Consider the following 18,797-nt stretch of genomic DNA (forward strand, 5'->3'; position numbering starts at 1 on the left):
TCCCCATTGTAATTTAAAATACATTGTCTATTAATAGTTCGATATACCCTTTGAAGTTAATTGGGCACTTCTGCAGCTTTAATCATCTACTGACACTTTTCACTGTTCTCAGTGTTGCTTTTAGGTGATTCTTTTCTTAGCAAATCTTTACTTAACGTAGCAGCTTTTTTGCCTATATCCATAGGATAAACTCCTTTTTTACTAGTATGGAACATTTCAGGAGAAATTTGACATGTCGTTGTTAATGACTGTTCATTCAGGTTGGGTGCCTGAATTTACACATCCATGTCTAATATTATTTAGAGTTCATGGAAGAAAAAAAAAATCTGTCATTTTCCCATGACTCTAATTTAAAATGGCGCCATTTAAAGAATCCTTCCCTTCAAGTTTAGAAGTGAAAAAAGCTAAGTGAACTTACATACTTGAATTTTTAAAAAGGAGCAATTCCTAAAAGGTGAAGAACCTTCCAACCTTGGTGTGCTCTTCAGGGCTCTCTCACCTCTAATCCTGATACACTTGGGGGATGGGGTGGGTAGTAACAGGTTACATTAAACATCAACTGAAACAATAACTCTTAAGGAGAAAGGAAATCAGTCCTCCTGGAAGCCTGGAGGCATTTTGCTTTGTTTTAGAGATAGTGAGATAGTGTTAGGGAGGTGGAGGGGAGCTAATTGGAAAGAATCCCCAATGTCATAGCTTCAGACAGATTTCTGCCCTTGGGGCAGCATCCTAGGTAGGGATGCAAAGGGAAAGCTGAAGAGTGGTGTTCATCACCCTCATTACCATGTGGTTAAGGCTATACTCGTTCCCCTCCTCCTCCAACATCTTCACCATGGGATGGCCTCATCCTAAAGTTAAAAATTCAGAGACTACATGTAATGTTAGTAGCTCTGGAATCCTTCTTCCCTTTTTCCTGTAGCAGAGGAAAGCAAAGCATTAAAATAACAACAACAACAACAACACAAAACAAACAAAAACAACCAAGAAAATGGTAGGTGCGCAAGCCAGATGCCCAAAGTCACCTAGTGGCTCAGTGACAGGCCTGGAAAGAGAACTGAGGAATTGTGATCTAATGTCCTTCCCACTTTAGCATCAACTATCTATAGCATAAGAAGTAAGTATTGCAAAATTAGAGGCCACACACACGTACACACACACTTGTTAAATGAAGGGACTGAAGTATACCAAAAGAACAAAACTAAAAGAAACAAGTTTGAGTAAATGTACAATTTTTTTTATAAAAATGAATCAGGCTGATTTATCATCATACAAGGCTGAAAAAACTCTAAGTTATTATGAAGAACGTCTATTATCTTTACGGATGGAGACCTGCACGCAAGCTGTATCTCACAGTGGTATGGCAGCTACGTACCAGAAGGCAGTGAAAATAATTGCATACAAAAATGGGGATGGATATCGTAATGGGAAGTTAATTGTGGCTGGAACATTCCCCATGGTAAGTGGTTATCACTTAAATGCCGCTTGCATCCTCGGAGGTAATGATAATGGCAGTTCTTCTGACAAGAAAAAGCAGTGGGATTGAGTGATAAATGTCCCTAGCTAGACTCACCAATTTAAGCTGATGAGATCAAGATCTCTGTTTACTTAAAGACATTCTTTTTTATTGTATTTCTGTGCCTACAGACTTAGAAAAATGAGAAATCAGGGTATGGTTTTTAGATTAGATCCAGAGTCAAGATATGCAAGATAGGGGGCGGGGCAAGGGGAACAAAGCTACCAGATTTTCTTTATTCTCATGAGAGCATGTTTTTTTTCTGCTTTGCTTCCCATGCCAGCTTCAAACTGTATGTCATCTGAGTAGTCTAAGAGATGCCACCTCATTTATCATCTGGAGCATCTGAGCACTTATTTGTTGATAGGGTATTTCATTTTATTTTTGAGTTGGAGAAGCAGGGTTGTGTTAGGAGGAACTATGTGGTCTTTCTTGTAGGCTGCTCTCCACCATTGTAGGAAGAAAGAGGAACCCAGAAAGCCCAAACCCAGCTTTGTCCTTCCATTGCTTGTGATTATCTTGTCTTTACATTCTGGCCAATACCTTTAGCAATGTATTTTTACAAGTGGTGTTAAATATAATATGGAGTTACCCTGCATACTTTCTTGTAAACACACACATTTGTTCATTCACCTCTTTGGTTGAAAACAAATGGATTTTTTTTATTAAGATTTAATTGTTCAATGGACTAAGCAAAGTACAGAAGTTACTGACTTCAAGATTTGCCCAGGGGTCCACAGCTGGTTTTTATGGTCTTGGGCAAAAATATTAAACTTTCAGCCTGTTTTTCCATCTGTAAAATAGAGGTAATAATGCACATCAGTTCTTGCTTTGAAAGTTAATTATTTGTTTATTTTAAAGCAGTTCATCAATATGAAGTATTATAACAATTTTATACCTTATAAAGCAATGAAAGTAAAAGTAAATTTCTAGGTTGAACATTTCTTAGAAAATACTCTGTTGATAAAATGTATTAACATACATCAACTGCTGTGTTAAGTTTTTAGAGCTAGGAATTTTTACTGCTGGGTTGGACTAATGTTGCGAGATTAGGTAGCACAATCTATAATAATATCAGAAATCTTTTCTCCAAAGATCAAGATCAGTAGTTATTCAGCTTTCTATTTTCTCAAACTAAAGGATTTTCTGAGATTTCTAAAATGACAAGCACTTCATGATTATTTTCAATTCTATTACTATTTCCTGTCAGTTCCTTACAGCCTGTGTTATCTAGCTTCTTACAGAATGCACAGAACGACTTGGACTTGCCCAAGCAGCCTCAAAAGTATATACCAAAGATGGAACTACAGTCTTCACCTTGCGTGATTTGGTTTTATGGGCTCTAGATGAATCCTTTATCCAGAGAGACTCTGAGGAACAAAAGAAAGACCCCACTCCTGTTGGAACAGAAGAGTTAACTATTAAAAGTATGGAAAGTTGGCTACATTCTATAGGATTTAGCTGGTTCTATTTATGTTTGATCATGAAAAAGTTGAATGTGATTCTTTCATTTAGTCAATTCTAGAATTTCAAAATCATAGGAAGCTACTTTTGTAAGTGATTCCAAGAATATCAATTAGATTCTCATGTTGCTTTTACCTTATAGAATAATAAGAAAAAATTTAAAAATTAATGTAAATTTTGATTTCAGCATTGAAACAATAAATAAATTGCACAGAATTAACAAAATATATCTGACAGTTCAGCTACTTAATAGAACATGAACATCTTTTGTCCTTAAACTCAGAACCAAAACCAACTGGAGACCACTTAAGAAACTGATCAATGCAAATCTCTTCCACTTATTAGCAGAGGTGTCCTCTCTATACCTTTCCCCTTCTCCAACTCCCTGTCTCTGCCCTGCTCATCTCCACTCTTTCTATAAAATCCCAGAAGCTCTAGGCAATGGCCCTCTATTGCAGCTTTTAGCACATTGCTTTATAATTATTTGTTTATATCTTTGTATATCTCATTAGACTACAGCTTGAGGGTAGGGACTGTGTACCAAATATCAATTTGCTAAATGAAAGCAAGTCTCGCTAGTAGTGATTCAGTAGAGTTTTGTCAGTGTGAGATTTTCCCTTGTTGTTGTATTGAGAGAAATAGTTTAGAGCTTGGGTTTTGGAACCAGAATACCAAGGCTCAAATCCCAGCTTTGCACTTGCTAGCTGAGTGACTTTGGGCAGGTTGTTTAACCACTATACACTTCAACTTTCACTTCCTTCATTGAGTTTTTATGAGGACCAAACGAATATATGCATACACACACACATTCATAGTGAATATTGTCTTAGTCCGTTCTGTGCTGCTATGACAGAATACAACAGACTGGGTAATTTTTAAAGAAGAGAAATTTACTTCTCACAGTTCTGGAGGCTAGGAAATCCAAGATCATGGTGCTGGTAGGTTTGGTTGTCCAGTGAGGGCTACATACTCCAAAGGGAAGGATCCTGTGTTCTCACATAGTGGAAGGCAGAAGGGCAAGGGAGCCCAACACTGTATGAAGCCTCTTTTATAAGAATTTTGATCCCATTCACAAGGAGAGGAGCCCCCATGACCTAATCACCTCTTAAAGACCCTATGTCTCTTAATATCATCATGTTGGGCATTAAGTTTTAACACTTGAATTTTGGAGGGGACACATTCAAACCGTAGCAAATGTACCTATATATCTATATTTATATAGATATATTCACTTGAATATATATATTCAATATCTGTATTCATTTGGTCCTCATAAATATGAATATATATTCATAAAAATATGTACATGTGTATGTGTGTGTGTGTGTGTGTGTATATATCTTACTTACTGCCTGGTTGATATTTATCAAACATTCAATAAATATTACTCATCATTATGTACAAGATATTATCTTTTTTGTTTTCTAATGGGTTTTAAGAAATAATTATGTGAACATTTAATGCCTATCTGATCACTAAAGCATATAGTTCTATCTTTATTTGGCATATAGAATATCTGAACTCAGGGTTCCTATAAGATTATAATTTCAAACACTCTTCTTTCAAATTCTTTTATGTGTGTGTGTGTAAGACAGAGTCTCGCTTTATTGCCCAGGCTAGAGTGAGTGCCATGGCATCAGCCTAGCCATGGCATCAGCCTAGCACTGTGATCCTAGTGCTAGGATTACAGGCGTGAGCCACCGCGCCCCGCCTCAAATTCTTATTTAAAAAATTTGATTGGAAGTAATGTTATTTGTGCAGGACTATCAGAAGGTATCCTTTTGGTTTCATCCCTTGCTCCTTATATTCTAGCTATCCTTAAGTCAAGCAGGGCCATCAGTGGGCTGCCCCCTTTTTGGTATTGTGGCTTGGTGCTGTGCCTTCAGTTGGCATTGAGAAACTTTAAAGTAACAGCTGTTGGTCAGAATTCAGCATAGTGCTTACTATGTGGGCAGTGGTTAAGAGCACAGGCTCTGGAGGCAGATGGCCTGGACTCTAATCCTGGCTCTGCCACCACCCAGCTATATCACTAAATCTCGATTACTTTATTGTAAAAAAGAAATTGTAATAATAAGACCTGCCTCAAAGTTTCTTTTTGAGAATCACGTGACACAGTGTATGTAAAGGTCTTGATAAAATGCCCAGCACATAGCGAGTTCTCAATATATATTAATTTCTATCCTTCTATTGAAGGATACTATTAGTTATATTGCAAATAACCTGTTTATGGAGATCCTTAAATGAATTTCGCCGAGATTTCAAAATTAAGAAAAGTGCATCTTCTGAGGAGTTTATCTTTATGGGCCAGATGAAACTGGAAACTCTGTTTTCCTCTTTGCTTTGGCTACTAGGAAGTTCCTGGTCCTGATTTTGCTTTATCTCTAGCAAGTAAAAACAGAGTAGGATTTATTTTTGTTTAATAATAAAAATAATATCTAACATTTATTGGATGCTTACCAAAGTAAATAGGCTGAACACTATTTCTTTGAAGCATATTACTTTTTTCCTTTTAATCTTCCCAATAGCAGAATGAGATAGATATTATTATTCATTTAGAATATAAGGACACTGAGGCAGCTTATCCTTGGCTTTAGTCTATTCCTATACTCCTGTTCCCCTTTGCTTGCTTTTTAAAAACTTTTTTTTTTCCCATTTCAGAGTAGATATATTGGTAAGCCATGTCAAATTTATTTCAGTTCCAGGTGATGTGTGAGAAAGGAATTAAAACATATTTTCAATCACATTAGTTTAAATTCTTTGGTTGCATATTAAGTTTCTGACCAAATTTGTGTATTGATCTCTGGTTTTGGTAGTGCTTCTTTAAATCATATTATTAATGAAAAATGAAATATATCGATTAAACAAATGAATTCAGAAAGTAAATTTATTCTTTCTTCATTTAACAACAATAGATGTGTCTTTTTTTGCCCCAGAAAACCTGAGAATGAACGTGAAAAACAAATTATTTCCAAAGTCTGTGACATCTGATAGTTTGGATGGTATTGATAAGTCTGTGCTTGCCCTCATCCTTAGAAATCCTATTGCCATCTGGGTATCTTGTGGTGAACCATTTCTACCTCCAAATGGTACGTTTTTTGTTTTTGCTTTCTTTCAAACAAGTATATGAAGGGAGAGAAAAATAGATTTTATGTCATCATAAGAAAATGAATTAAGTGTGTACAATGCCAACATAATAACATCCCATTTATGCATAGAACAGGAGGTCCATCGATTAATATGTGCACAAGGATAGCTATATTCCCATATTTACACAATTGCCTGTTTTTTTCTTACTGGAATGGAGTATTCTGCATGGAAAAATGTCTAATTTCGTTGATAAAGAGATCCTTGGTCTATAAGACTGAGAATAATGGTATGCATTAGAAAATAACAAATGAGTTTAATTCACACTGAGGACGACCTGTCTGCACATTTTCATTTTTAAGAATTGCACCCTTTAGGCAGTAGGTGGATGTTTAAAAAATGAATGGTTCCAAGCCAGGCTTTCATCACCTCCAAATAGTTTGTGGAAGTAGAAAATGAAATATGGCTATTGCATATGGTAAATCTATATAATAAAACAGCATCGTTCTTCTTCTTTTTTCCCCCTCTCCATTCCATAAAGAAATGCCTTAAGCCCTGTCATCTTTCAAATGAGGTTTCTTTTAATGACCCTTACCTTTTAATTACTTGTTTCTAATTGAATCTATTTCTTGAAGCAGAAAGTTCTTTATAAATTATTGGTGTACATGATAAATTACTGTTGATAAAATATCATGTATTGTTATTATTCTAGCTTTGCAGGAAGGAGAAAAATTAGAGAAACAAAACTGGCTTAAAAAGGACAAAATTTTGGCTGATCTGGATACCATGAAACACAAAATGAGACAGTTAAAAGGTCAGTCTGAACTAGACAAAGCATCATTATGTTTAAGTCAAAATGTGACCTCATATTGCTGATGGTTATTTTCTAACATTAGATACCAGGTGTTTAACCAATGAGTACTATATAAATATTATGTTACATAAATCAGTTGAGCAAAGTCTAAAACTTAATAATATATCTTTTTCATACTAATTTTATATGTGTAATTTTTATATTAAAATTAAAATCACACAGCTTATGTATACATTAAAAAAATTAGGAGTGTGTCTGGGCCAGATAACCCATCCTATTATTTTAGAAATAATCCCTGAACTGACATTTTATGAATTAGTCTTTAAACAAAACTTGCCATTCCTTTGGTATGCTGGGGAAGAAGTTTTGTTTTGTTTTGTTTTTTTAATAATCCGAATGGGGAAATGCTAAGTACTAAAATCTTTAAAATTGAATGTCAGTAACTTAAATGACTCCCCCTTTTTATGCAGGGTAAAATATGCCAAAGTGATCAATTGCTGTCCTCTTCTTCCATTCTCTTTGTCATAGAATCATAGATTTCTGACCTTATACTATTCCCAGCACTTGAGATACAAATGTTTCTTTGGGGAAAAGCAATGTACTATTGACTTTAGTCTAAGACAGAACACGTTTCAAGCTCTGTAATTGCCATAGCAGAAGTTCAGCTCCTGAGTATGTGCACTATCTTATGTCAAATGCATATGAATCTTGTTTCAATAAACAGCACAACTTGTCCTAGATCTACTAGACAGAACTCTGGTTTAAAATTGCTATTATCCAGTTCTTACCAAAAGAAAGGTTGGGTGTAAGTGAAAAGCATCTTTTATTCCTACTAACCTCTACTACTCCTACTACTAGACATTTTCCTTTGAATATCCCATGGACATGTCCAAAAATAAAGCTATCATATCACCCCACACCAATGCCTCCTTTGCTTCCTCTAGTAGTGGATTCTACCAACGTCCACCCATGTGTTCCATCTCGGTAACCTGTGAGTTATTCTTGGCATCTCCCCCCTCTCATGTTTCCCAAGCAAATATTCAATAAGTCTTGTTACTTTGAATCTGTCACATTAATCTCAAGTGAATTCTAACCCTTTCAGTCCCTACTGTCATCTTCCAAGTTCAAGCTACCATCATCTATTTCTTGCATTAGTGGAACAGTTTTTTAATTGGTCTCCCTGCTTCTAGTCTTGACAGTAGGTTCACTTCTATGAATAGTAGTGATATTCTCGAGTTAAAGTGATTATACAAAAATGCAAAGGTGTTATGGTACTCCAGGCATAAAACCTTTCAAGGCTCCCTATTATCTTTAGGATGAAGTTGAAACTCTTTAATGTGACTCCTTGGAAAAACTCAAACATTTTTTGTTAGCTTTCGCATCACAACAATCATCAACACAGAAGGCTTCTGTGACCAAATGTGGGGAAGTGTTTCTCCCTGTCACCAAGTGAGCAATCAGTTCTGCAGTGGACACCAACTGGGTATCCTCCCATTCAATCCCAACACTATCTCCCTGGAGACAGTGTCAGATCCTACAGGTTGGGCACTCAGTCCCCAAAACTACCTCCCCACCCCCTTCAGACCCCAGTCTCAAGTCCAGGCCTCTGGAACTTCTGGCCAACTGGCTTCAAGTTAGGGTTCCCACAACTCTCTCTTTAGATTCGATTAGTTTGCTGAAGCAGCTCACAGAACACAAAGAAGCACGTTTAGCAGTTTGTTATAAAGTATACAGATGAAGAAATGCAGAGGGTAGGGTATGAGGAAAGGAGCTTCCATATCCTTCCTGGGTATGCCACCCTCCAGGAACCACCTGTGTTTTGCTATCCAAAGCTCTCCTAACCCAGTCATCTTGGGTTTTTATGGAAACTTCATGACATCAACATTCCTTCTCCCAGGGGATAGTGCAGGACCCTCTCTGCAATAAGAGTCTTATGACTCTCAGAAAGGGGGTTTAGAGGTGGGGAGGAAGGTTAGAGTCCTGCCTTGGGACAGGTGAAAGGAAAGCAGGAGAAGGTCAGAGAGATCCTATATCCTGAGGCCTAACACACCCAACATTATAACAAAAGACTGTAACAAGGGCTATGGGAATTATGAGCCAGGAAACCATGAACGAAAACACACAGTGGCTCTTTATGATCTTGTTCTCTTTTAAGTTCCCCTTTATCCTTGCCCACTGATTTCCATACATTTTAACTTTCTTTTAGTCCCTCAGACATACCATAGACTTTCTTAACTCTGAGCTTTGGGTAAAATCCAGTTTCCTCTGCGCCAAAGTCTTCCCTCTCCTGTCCTCTTGGGTTAATCCTATTCATTCTCTATTTTTTAGGTTACTTGTTACTTCTTCCCAGAAGTTTCCTCAACATTCCAAGCCTGGGATAATGTGGTTTATCACACCCTGACCATCCCCTCTGATGGTCCTTATCACATTAGTCTAATTACCTGTTTATGTGACTATCTTTCCTATGTTATATTATAAATTCTGTACTCTTCTAATTTGTTCTCTGAATAGTTGTAGAATGAATTAAAGAATGAATGGCATTTCAACCATTCACTCCAGTGAGTTTTCTAAGCTCTATTCCTGTATCAAATTAAATCAATAGAAAGCAGCATACTGAAAATAGCAGCTGGAGAGCTGCCTTTACTGAATTCAGATTTTATATCATGTCTTCAGCTTTTATTCCAGTTATGTATTGAAAAGGCATTTAAAGTTCATTTGGCATCATCTAGAATATCACTGTTAAAAGCAGTCTATATTTGGCCAGTTGATGTCCATTACAGAGGGATCCGTTGATGTAGTTACTCTCAGAATTTAGTGCTAGGATAAATCTTGTCTCTACTGACAAACTGATATGTTTTTTGCTATTAAATACAAATTCAACACATGCTTATAAAATACTTACTGTGAGGCAGGCCTTTTTCTACTTGTTGGGATTATTAGAACAAATAAGAATGTCTTAGCTCCATTAGCTGCAATACATATAAGATTGTGAGTTTCTTGAGGGTTGGATAAAATGGGAGGTATGAACAGTTGCTGAATCAACTATTTTGTGTTTTGTAGCCATTGGTAAATGCAATAAGTTTTTTTTGAGCATATACTATGCACAAAACACTGTGCTGAGCTGATTTTACATGTCATTTTGTAAGCATAAACAATGCTAATATTAATCATAATACTAATAATTGCTTTGTAGAGTTTTTATGATTAAATAAAAATATCAAATATTTACTACATGGTTAAGAGATAATAAATACTCAATAAATATTGATAAAGAGACACCTAAGCAGGCAACCCATTTTCCTACTTGAGGTTATAAAACTGATAAATAAAACTCAGGAATGGCGGATTAGGTTAAGTATCACCTTAGTCACATATAAAGGCAATGTTGAAGCATTTAATTTAGTGTGAATACTAAATAAATCTGCAATAAAAAGCCCAAATTCGGTGGACTTACCCTACCAGACACAGGTGATGCTGAACAAGGGTGGGCCTTCCAGTAAGGGAGGGGAATGGAGAGAGCTGTCTAGCGTGAAAGAACAGCAAAGCACTCGTGTTCTCTAGCATCTGAGAGAAAAAATGGTAAACATGGACCGAGAATCCTCAGCTTATTTTTCCCAATTTCCAATCAGAAAAATCATCTGCAATATCAGTGGGGCTCCATTTACTTGAAATGAAACAATAGGAGTAGGGAAGAGGCATGCTGCATTAACAGTTAGCTATTATTACTATCCCCTGATCTCATGTGAAATAAAATAGGATATATGGAAAAATGTAATAAGAAAATAAAAAGTAAATTATTCAGTGCATTATTGCTTGGTTTCAATTTATGTTATTCTTACCTACATAAATAATAGTTTATTACAAAAACCTTTCCCCAGACTAAAACCTTTTGTGATGACATTATGTCTCTTTATGAAAATTATAGTGCAAATGCATTCATTTTCACAGGACCATTAGAAGCAAGGCAACAAAACCAAATCATGCATAATGATTTTTTCTCCTGTTTTCTGTATTCAATCCCCAGCTCTCAACAGTATAAATGATAAACTATTGCTGAACTGTCTTTATTTGAACAAAATTTTAGTGTTCAAAATGCATCATAAATAAAATATTTGTTGAAATATTATTTATAAAAATTTATGTGTCATAAATTAATGTTATCTGCCCTCTATAAATAGAGCTATAGATAAACTATTTAGTATAAATTTGTGTTATGTATTTGTGAGGTACCACTGTGATCTTCTCCAAAACTAATGACATTGTCACTGTAACTCATTGACTGATTCAATTATGCTTTCTCCACACCCATAAATTGCGTATGAATCTTCATTAGGTACATAGAGTTCTGGTTTCTCTGAAAAGTCATTGCTACCATTTATTTTTATTGCCAGATCTATTTCCATAAACTTAAGGTACAAGAGCACAAATGATTTATCCTCTGCAAGTATTGAATCATTTTCTAAGAGTTTTGTTTGTAGTCATAGTCTGAAAATCTGCCCATTAGCAGTATGTTGGCAACAAAATTGAGACTCAACTTCATTTTAGTAGTTTTATTATTTTATCAACCTAAGTGTTTACTTTCTCAAAGAAGCCTTCTCTGATGCCTCAGAGTAGGTTAGCAACTTCTGTCAGAAGCTCTTATAGACCCTGTACTTCCATGGTGCAGCATAATTGCAATCAACTATCGGTGTAATCATTTCCTTGATGTCTGCCTTCCCTTCCAAACTTGAGGCAATGTTTGTGCTTGCATTATCCAGCAAAATACCTGACCTGTAGTTATTGCTCAAGATAGATTTCTGGAAAGAATACATAAGAGAAAGCATTATTTTTACTTAAGAAATTTAGAGGTCAGAATGAAACTCATTGCTGAGTATATTTCAATACAGAAAAACAATTTCATAAATGTGACTTTTAAAACCTCTTTTAAAATAATTTAAAGTGGTCTAGTTGGAAGAATATATAAATTGGAATTACCACACATTAAATTACGCCTGTGCTTCTTTAGAATACTGTATTCCAATAAATATTTTCTTTTACCACAGCATGTTAACAGCATAGAGGGCACAGCAGAGGTGTCAGAAACTAATCGTGCTCACAGGGTATTATTAGATAGGAAAAAAAGTCTCCTGTCTCTTGGGTTAATATTATTTTAGAGATACTTAATCCCCAGGCTGCTAAGCTAATTGTGGGGGAAAGGCTTATTATTAGTGAAGAGAACAAAACATATGTTCCAGGAATGGAAGAGATGATAGGAACTATATAAGGTCATGAATTCTATTTGACTAAATTACTGCTGAACCATATCCTGGATGTGAGGCTGGGGCCAGTGCGGAAGTCAGCATGTTATCTTTCTTTGCTATCTGTAGAGTGAGTATGCCTCTCCCGGCTATTTAAAGCCTCAAGCTCCCACATGAAGAGGTATTGTTAGATATTATTACCTTAGGCATCTTTGCTTTTATGATATATTTAGTATTTTAACCTGTGCTCCTAGGTAGAATGATTTATGCATAGAAAGCCAAGCCAATTTATTTGAAATCTGAAAGCCTATCATCAGAAATCAAATTTCTAGAGACTTGTTTCCTCAGGGCGGCGAGTAGCAGCATGTCAGCCGGCCACCATGGTTCCCACCAAGAGCCCTGTGCAGCCAGTGGTGGTTGAAGGAGGTTGGACCAAGCAGACTCAAGAGGAAATTAAACTCATGGAACTTATACAACATACAGAGGTATGTTCGTTAGGATTTCAAACATCAAAGGCTCTGCCTCTTTTATAAGCATTTAAAAGTACAATATTGAATTTTAAAATTATTCTATTAATACATTTCTCAGCATCTGATCGGTTATGGCCATATAAGCATATGCCAAGCATTGAGTTGGCATTTGGAGAGTAGCTATCTAAAAGACAGCCAGCTCATATGAAAGTCTGCTTTGTTTGAATGGAGACCAGAAATTATGACCTTAGTAAAGAAGAGAAAAAGGCCCAGTGGATATGTACAAAGGTAATTGTAATAAGTGTAGTCAAGTTGAGCCTTATAGCTTCATTGCTCATTACTCCTAAGGGCATGTCTTAATATGTAAAAAGAGCAAGGAGCAAAATACTAATTGCGATGGAGACATTCAGAAGTGAAAAATTCAAAAAGTGGTTTCAGTCCAATTGGTTAATCAGTCAGGATTGCCAGATATAAAAAAGTTGAAAAGATAAAGGTCAGCTATTGAGAGAGGACTGGGGAGAGAGACCTGGGAAAAGTTTTTGCTTTGTGAAGTTTTTCATCAAAATGATATGTTCCTATTTAATAAGGTTTCTCAAATTCGTGGAATGTGTTCAATCTAAATCTTAGGCATGTGCCTGAGTCAAGGTTACTAGAAAAAAGAAATTGACATTGCTAGAAATATGACTTCTTGCCAAGCTAAGAAGGATAAATCACTGACCAGGGAATGAATGCAAAGCATTGAACTAGGATATGCTTGAAGTAGGATAAAAAGCTGCCTGGTAGGGATCTGGCAAAGTATAAGAGTGGCTGCTGTATTATAAAAGACAGCAAGTAAGGACTTAAACAACATTCATGTATACTCCCTTATGTATTTTTTTTGGTTAAAGGAAATGGTGTTGTGATTCTAATCAAAAACTCATTTGTTAGATGCAGAGAAACCTCTCAGTAGGAGAAACACCATGCAGAAGTCCAGAAACACATCTCTTCATTTCTTCAATTATAAATGAAAATTTAGTGCTTTGCCAAAATAAGTGCTTCATTATTGTTATTACTCTAATGGTTGTTATTGCCTTTAGTGTTTAATTGAAGCAGGGGGAATTTACTGAAGAGTCAGTGAAAAGAGAGGCTAATGCAATTAAAAGTTGCTTCCTAAAATTTTTTCAACATACTTTAATCACAAGATATTTTTGGCTTTCATCATATTCTTTACACACACCAAAGAGACAGTTCTTTAAACATGACATTCTCTGGGCATTTTTTGACAGGCACACCTTTCTGAAGTCCAAGAACTGCAATCCAAAAGAAATTCTCAAATTGCTTCTACAGCCAAGCAGAGCAGCCTGTATAAGCAACCCCAAACAAAACGAGTATGGATTTATCTAAATGGAGGCAGACCTGAATACGGCACTTATGCCTGGGGCAGAACTATTTCAGAGGTAAGTCTAGTGTGAAAAGAGTGTTCAAATCCCAGCTCTAGCATTTCTAAATTGTTAGATCAGACAAATTACTTTATTTCACTGAACCTCATTTTCTCATCCATAAAATGGGAATTATACTTTTCTGATAGGGTTGATCTGATAAATAAATGAGCTTTTATGTGTGAAAATGGGAAATCCCATGCTGTCTAGCATATGTATGAATTGAATACTACACTTGACAAGCATAGAATGATGCCAGCCAAACCCACTCTAGCCAAAGACTGAAATCTAAATTTTAAAAATAATTTTCCTCATCTATTTAAAATCAAGTTCACAAAAGAATAATTTTTTCACCCATCATGAATTATTTAGTACATCTGTTGTACATTAGGAAAACAATAGTAGTCAGTAGAGAAAGCCTATCATATTCCTACTATCCACAGTCTTAGAACAGGCAGAATGCCCACTTCCCAAAGTTAAAACATTGACTAAGGAAAAGACGAGTAGTGGTTGATTTATTGTTTGTAATTTCAGGAATATAATTCTAAAATTTGACATTCTGTCCTAAACTTTAAATGAAAAATTTAGGCATATATTAACTAAATTTTGATAGTTTTTTTTTTAAGGCAGTCATATCTTAAATAGTAATTTGTCTTATTTTGTGAAATGATATAATGAATTTTTCTGGGACAAGAGAAAGTCACACAAAGATGAGATGTTGCTGAGGGGTGGTGGAAAGGCAAGATGGTGAAAGAGATTGGCTAGAGAAGTTTGTGGAAGCTGGTGGGAGCACCTAGAGTAGTAGCAGGGCCATCTCAAATGAGTTCTGCCCCTAAAGATTTGTCCAGCTTCAAAGTGTAAGGGGAGATCACTTTCCTTTGATATGAAGTTCTAATAGGAATGGTGAGAGCATTGCATCTCAGAAGTTGACGACCAATTTGCTATACTTGAGAGGAGAGAGATAAAAATGCAGAGAATGTGTACTTGAAACTAGGAATACAAGTAAAGGACCTTCGCACACCTGGGAGAAAGAATGGAAAGTGCTTTTTTAAAAAGAACTGAAAGTTTTTCAGAAGAGAACTTCCCAGAAAAGCACTGTGACAAAGTTAGAATGTTTTTTTTCCCTGCTAGTTTCTCCAAAAAATCACAGAGCTCGTGTTATAGTTGCCAAGTTTTAAAATACACTTAACTATTGCAACTAGAACTAATAAAATAGTGAGAGAATATGAAATGATTAACAGGTTAAGGGGGATGGCAGAGACAATGGGAAAAGACAGCCTATCAGATTCAGGATAGCAAAAACTTACAATGATTTTTACAAAGATTACATATACCTGTATCTAGCCAATGGATGATTTTTTGATTTATGTGACTTTCAGTGTAGCATACAAAAGGCACTCTGTAACTATTATTCCATGATCATATAATTTTTATGAACTTTATGTAAGAAGGGTACTGTGCAAGATGCTGTGAAGTATTATTCTAATTCATGTCTGTGAAAATATTTTTGTAAATTTAATAGTGCTATATAATTGACAGATTAACATCAATAGTAGTAGTAGCAGTACAAGGAATGAAGTAACATATGGTCTGTACTCTCATTAAATTAATATTTCATATTGGCAAAGCTTTTAAAAATATATGCAAGGTTTACTTGGGTATTTAGAGAAATTGGCACTCTCATGTTGGTGGAAGTATAACTCTTTGGAGGAAAATTTGGCTATATAAATCATAAGAAAATGTACTTCTAGAACTTTTTCCCAGGGATATTTTAATAAGCATATGCAAATATTGTTTATTAAGAATATTTATCACAGGGCTATTTAAAACAGAGCCATATTAGAAATAACTTAAAAACTCATCAATAGGGAATTGGTTAAATGAATTGTAGCATGCAGAATGGAATATTATTATATAATTCAATTAAAATCACCTTTTTAGAAAGAATAATGACAATAAAGATGTTTAAGATATACTATGTGAAAGAAGCATAATATAAACCATGTGGAATTAAAGTTTATACACATGCATGTACACATACAGAAGAAAGACTGGAAGTATTTTATTGTCATATATATATTTTAGACAGTTATATATTATGGGTGACCTTTATTTGTCTTCCTTGTATGTTTTTCTATATGTTCTATATAACATTTTTATGACAAATTCACAGTTTCTTTGTAAGAAAAACATATATGATAAAGAAGCTGCCATTCCTCTGAGAGATGTGGTAACAGAATGTGATAGAGGTCAAATTCGTGGTGCAGGCAGGAAGTTCAATAGGAGTTCAGAGAAGGGGAATGCTGTGCCCATCTAGAGTGAGGGACAAGACTTTACAGAAGAATCAATCAGGAACTCTGATGGTACTTGAGAAATGGGTAAGATTCAACATCTTGGGCAGAACAAACATTAACAAGTATGGGGGGCACCACACACAAAGGTATGGGTGTTAGAGTTCATAAGACATTTTAAATAGATGCTGCTTAGAGAGAGAAATGGGGAGAAAGAGATATGACTGGAGAGATCATTTAAAAATGTATGTATTAGTTTGCTCAGTCTGCCATAACTAAATACTACAGACTGGGTATTAAAAAACAGAAACAAGAGAAATTATTTTTTTTCCACAGTTCTGGAGGCTGAATGTCCAAGATCAGCAGCGTTGTATTCTGGTGAGGCCTCCCTTTCTGGCTTGCTGACAGCCACCTTCTCATTGCGTCCACACAGGGCCTTTCCTCTGTATATGTGCCAAGGCAGAAAAAGCTCTGGTGTCTCTTCTCATAAAGATACCAGTCCTACTGGAATAGGGCCCCACCCTCATGACCTCATTTAACCTTAATTGCCTCCTTAAAGGCCCTATCTTCAAATGCAGTCACAGTGGGGGTTAGGGCTTCAACATGATTTTTGAAGGGTTGTAATTCAGTCCATAACACTATCTCAGACTAAAGTGCTTAAATCATTACGTGTCTCTGAATAAAGAAATGGCATGGTGAAAACAATATTTTGTAGAGATTAATGTGGCCTCAGTGTATAGAAAGACACTTAGAGAATGTCTAGAAAAATTTCTGCATATTATTAGTATTTCTTTCTTTGCTTTATAAAAAAAAATATTCTTTCTAACCTCTACCTTTTCCTTTTCCATCCTGTATATTTTTGTCTTTAGGGGCCTGTATGAGATTCTTTGTGATCAGCTAGAAATGTATCCTTCCAGGCTGCCAGGCTGTAAAGAATACCTCTGGAGAAGGGACTGTGTGTGTGAAACAAACAGGCAGCAGGAAGGGTAGGGTTCAGATTTCACTGGGGGAGTCTGGCTAATGACACTGATTCCAAAGAAGCTCCGAGTTTCAATGGTTAGTACTTTTACTGGAAGAATGAGAAACAGAACACATTTCAAAGTGCTTCACTCTACCTTCTATAATGAAACCCCCAGATGGTATTTGAATCCCATCCAATGCAGACTTTCTCTCAACTGCTTTCACTGCTGTGGCTATTCTGGATGATTTAACCACATCCTTCCCACCCACTCTTTGAACATGGCTAGGGCTACTCTCATCTCCAACTGGTGTCGGCTCATCAGTCATCAATGCACCAAGGCAGCTAGCTCTCTCTCTCCAGGGTTAGTGGGTCTTTCTTCAGGACCAACATCTTTCTCTGATTTATGATTGCCTGAGCCCCTCCTTCTATGTTCCCAAAGCGTTTGTCTTCTTCCGATCCTGCAACATCTTTCTGATTCTACAGAGTCTCAAAGTCAGTGTGTTCTTTCTTAGCCCGGGAACGGTTCCGAATGCATGAGCAGAGGCTGAAAGAATAAGAAGCAGGTCCTTTTGATTTGGATAGGCAAGTGCCTCATGCCCACAGGGAGTGTGCAATAGCTCTGTGATGCCCTTGTGCCCCACCCTGAGGGAGACCTGGTCTATGAAAACTAAACTCACAAAATAGATTGTGGGTGAGGAATTATTTATAGAATATTGTTCCTTTATCATGAACTTTTGTTATTACAGAATTTATAAACATTTAATTTATATTACTCACTTTAAAAAGGATATTTGAATAAATTTAGTTAGATTTGAAAAACTGGGAATTAATAATATAAAGGTCATAAGCTGACTAGATATTTTAGAACTTAATTGTACCAAAAAATGCCTTATTTTTTAATTTATTTTTTAAAGATATTTATAAATTCATTGATTTTTGTCTCATATAAGTAGGTCTTAGTAAAAACCAAGTGAAATAATATAATTTAATTCATATTTTGCCTTTCATGTATGTTTTTCTTAAATTATATTTATTTTTCTTATTATAAATGGAAAACATAATCTTTGTAGAATAGTGATATTTTAGTGGTAAAGTAAGGAAAAATATAATAAATTCCTCCTTGTGGATCTTTTCAAAGTACACAAATTTCTCCCAGGTACCTATCTCTATATATTTCTAGAACAGCTCCCCATTGCTCCCAGCCCAGACAGAAACTCAGCTATCATCCCTTTGGTTGCCTCAAAGCAGAAAAGAAATAGTGACTGTTGTGGACTGAATTGTATCCCCCAAATTCATATGTTGAAGACTTAAACCCCAGTGTGACTATATTTGGAGATAGGGCTTTTATGGGATAATGAAGATTAAAGAGGTCATAAGGGCGGGACTTTAATTTGATAGTATTGGTGGCCTTATACAAAGAGGAAGAGAGAGAGAGGGAGAGACCTCTTTCTGTCTCATAGTCATCTACAAGTTAGGAAGGGAGCCCTCACCAGGAATTGAATCAGCTGGCACCTTGATCTTGAACTTCTCAGCCGCCAGAACTTT

The 18,797-nt window shown here is 35.9% G+C and overlaps 1 protein-coding gene across 2 annotated transcripts in view; it reads left to right on the forward strand.

Annotated features, from left to right (window-relative positions):
- Positions 1-18,797, forward strand: part of LOC105882982 (doublecortin domain-containing protein 1) — a 63,184-nt gene that overhangs the window by 33,974 nt on the left and 10,413 nt on the right. For both annotated transcript variants that reach the window (XM_012785877.3, XM_076002075.1), the window contains 6 exons: positions 1,253-1,456; positions 2,748-2,940; positions 5,911-6,063; positions 6,774-6,875; positions 12,461-12,597; positions 13,848-14,018. In XM_012785877.3, coding sequence (XP_012641331.2) covers positions 1,253-1,456; positions 2,748-2,940; positions 5,911-6,063; positions 6,774-6,875; positions 12,461-12,597; positions 13,848-14,018 — 960 coding nt within the window. The remainder of the gene's footprint in view (positions 1-1,252; positions 1,457-2,747; positions 2,941-5,910; positions 6,064-6,773; positions 6,876-12,460; positions 12,598-13,847; positions 14,019-18,797) is intronic.

The sequence above is a fragment of the Microcebus murinus genome, chromosome 4, assembly GCF_040939455.1.
Source record: "Microcebus murinus isolate Inina chromosome 4, M.murinus_Inina_mat1.0, whole genome shotgun sequence".
NCBI lineage: Eukaryota > Metazoa > Chordata > Mammalia > Primates > Cheirogaleidae > Microcebus > Microcebus murinus.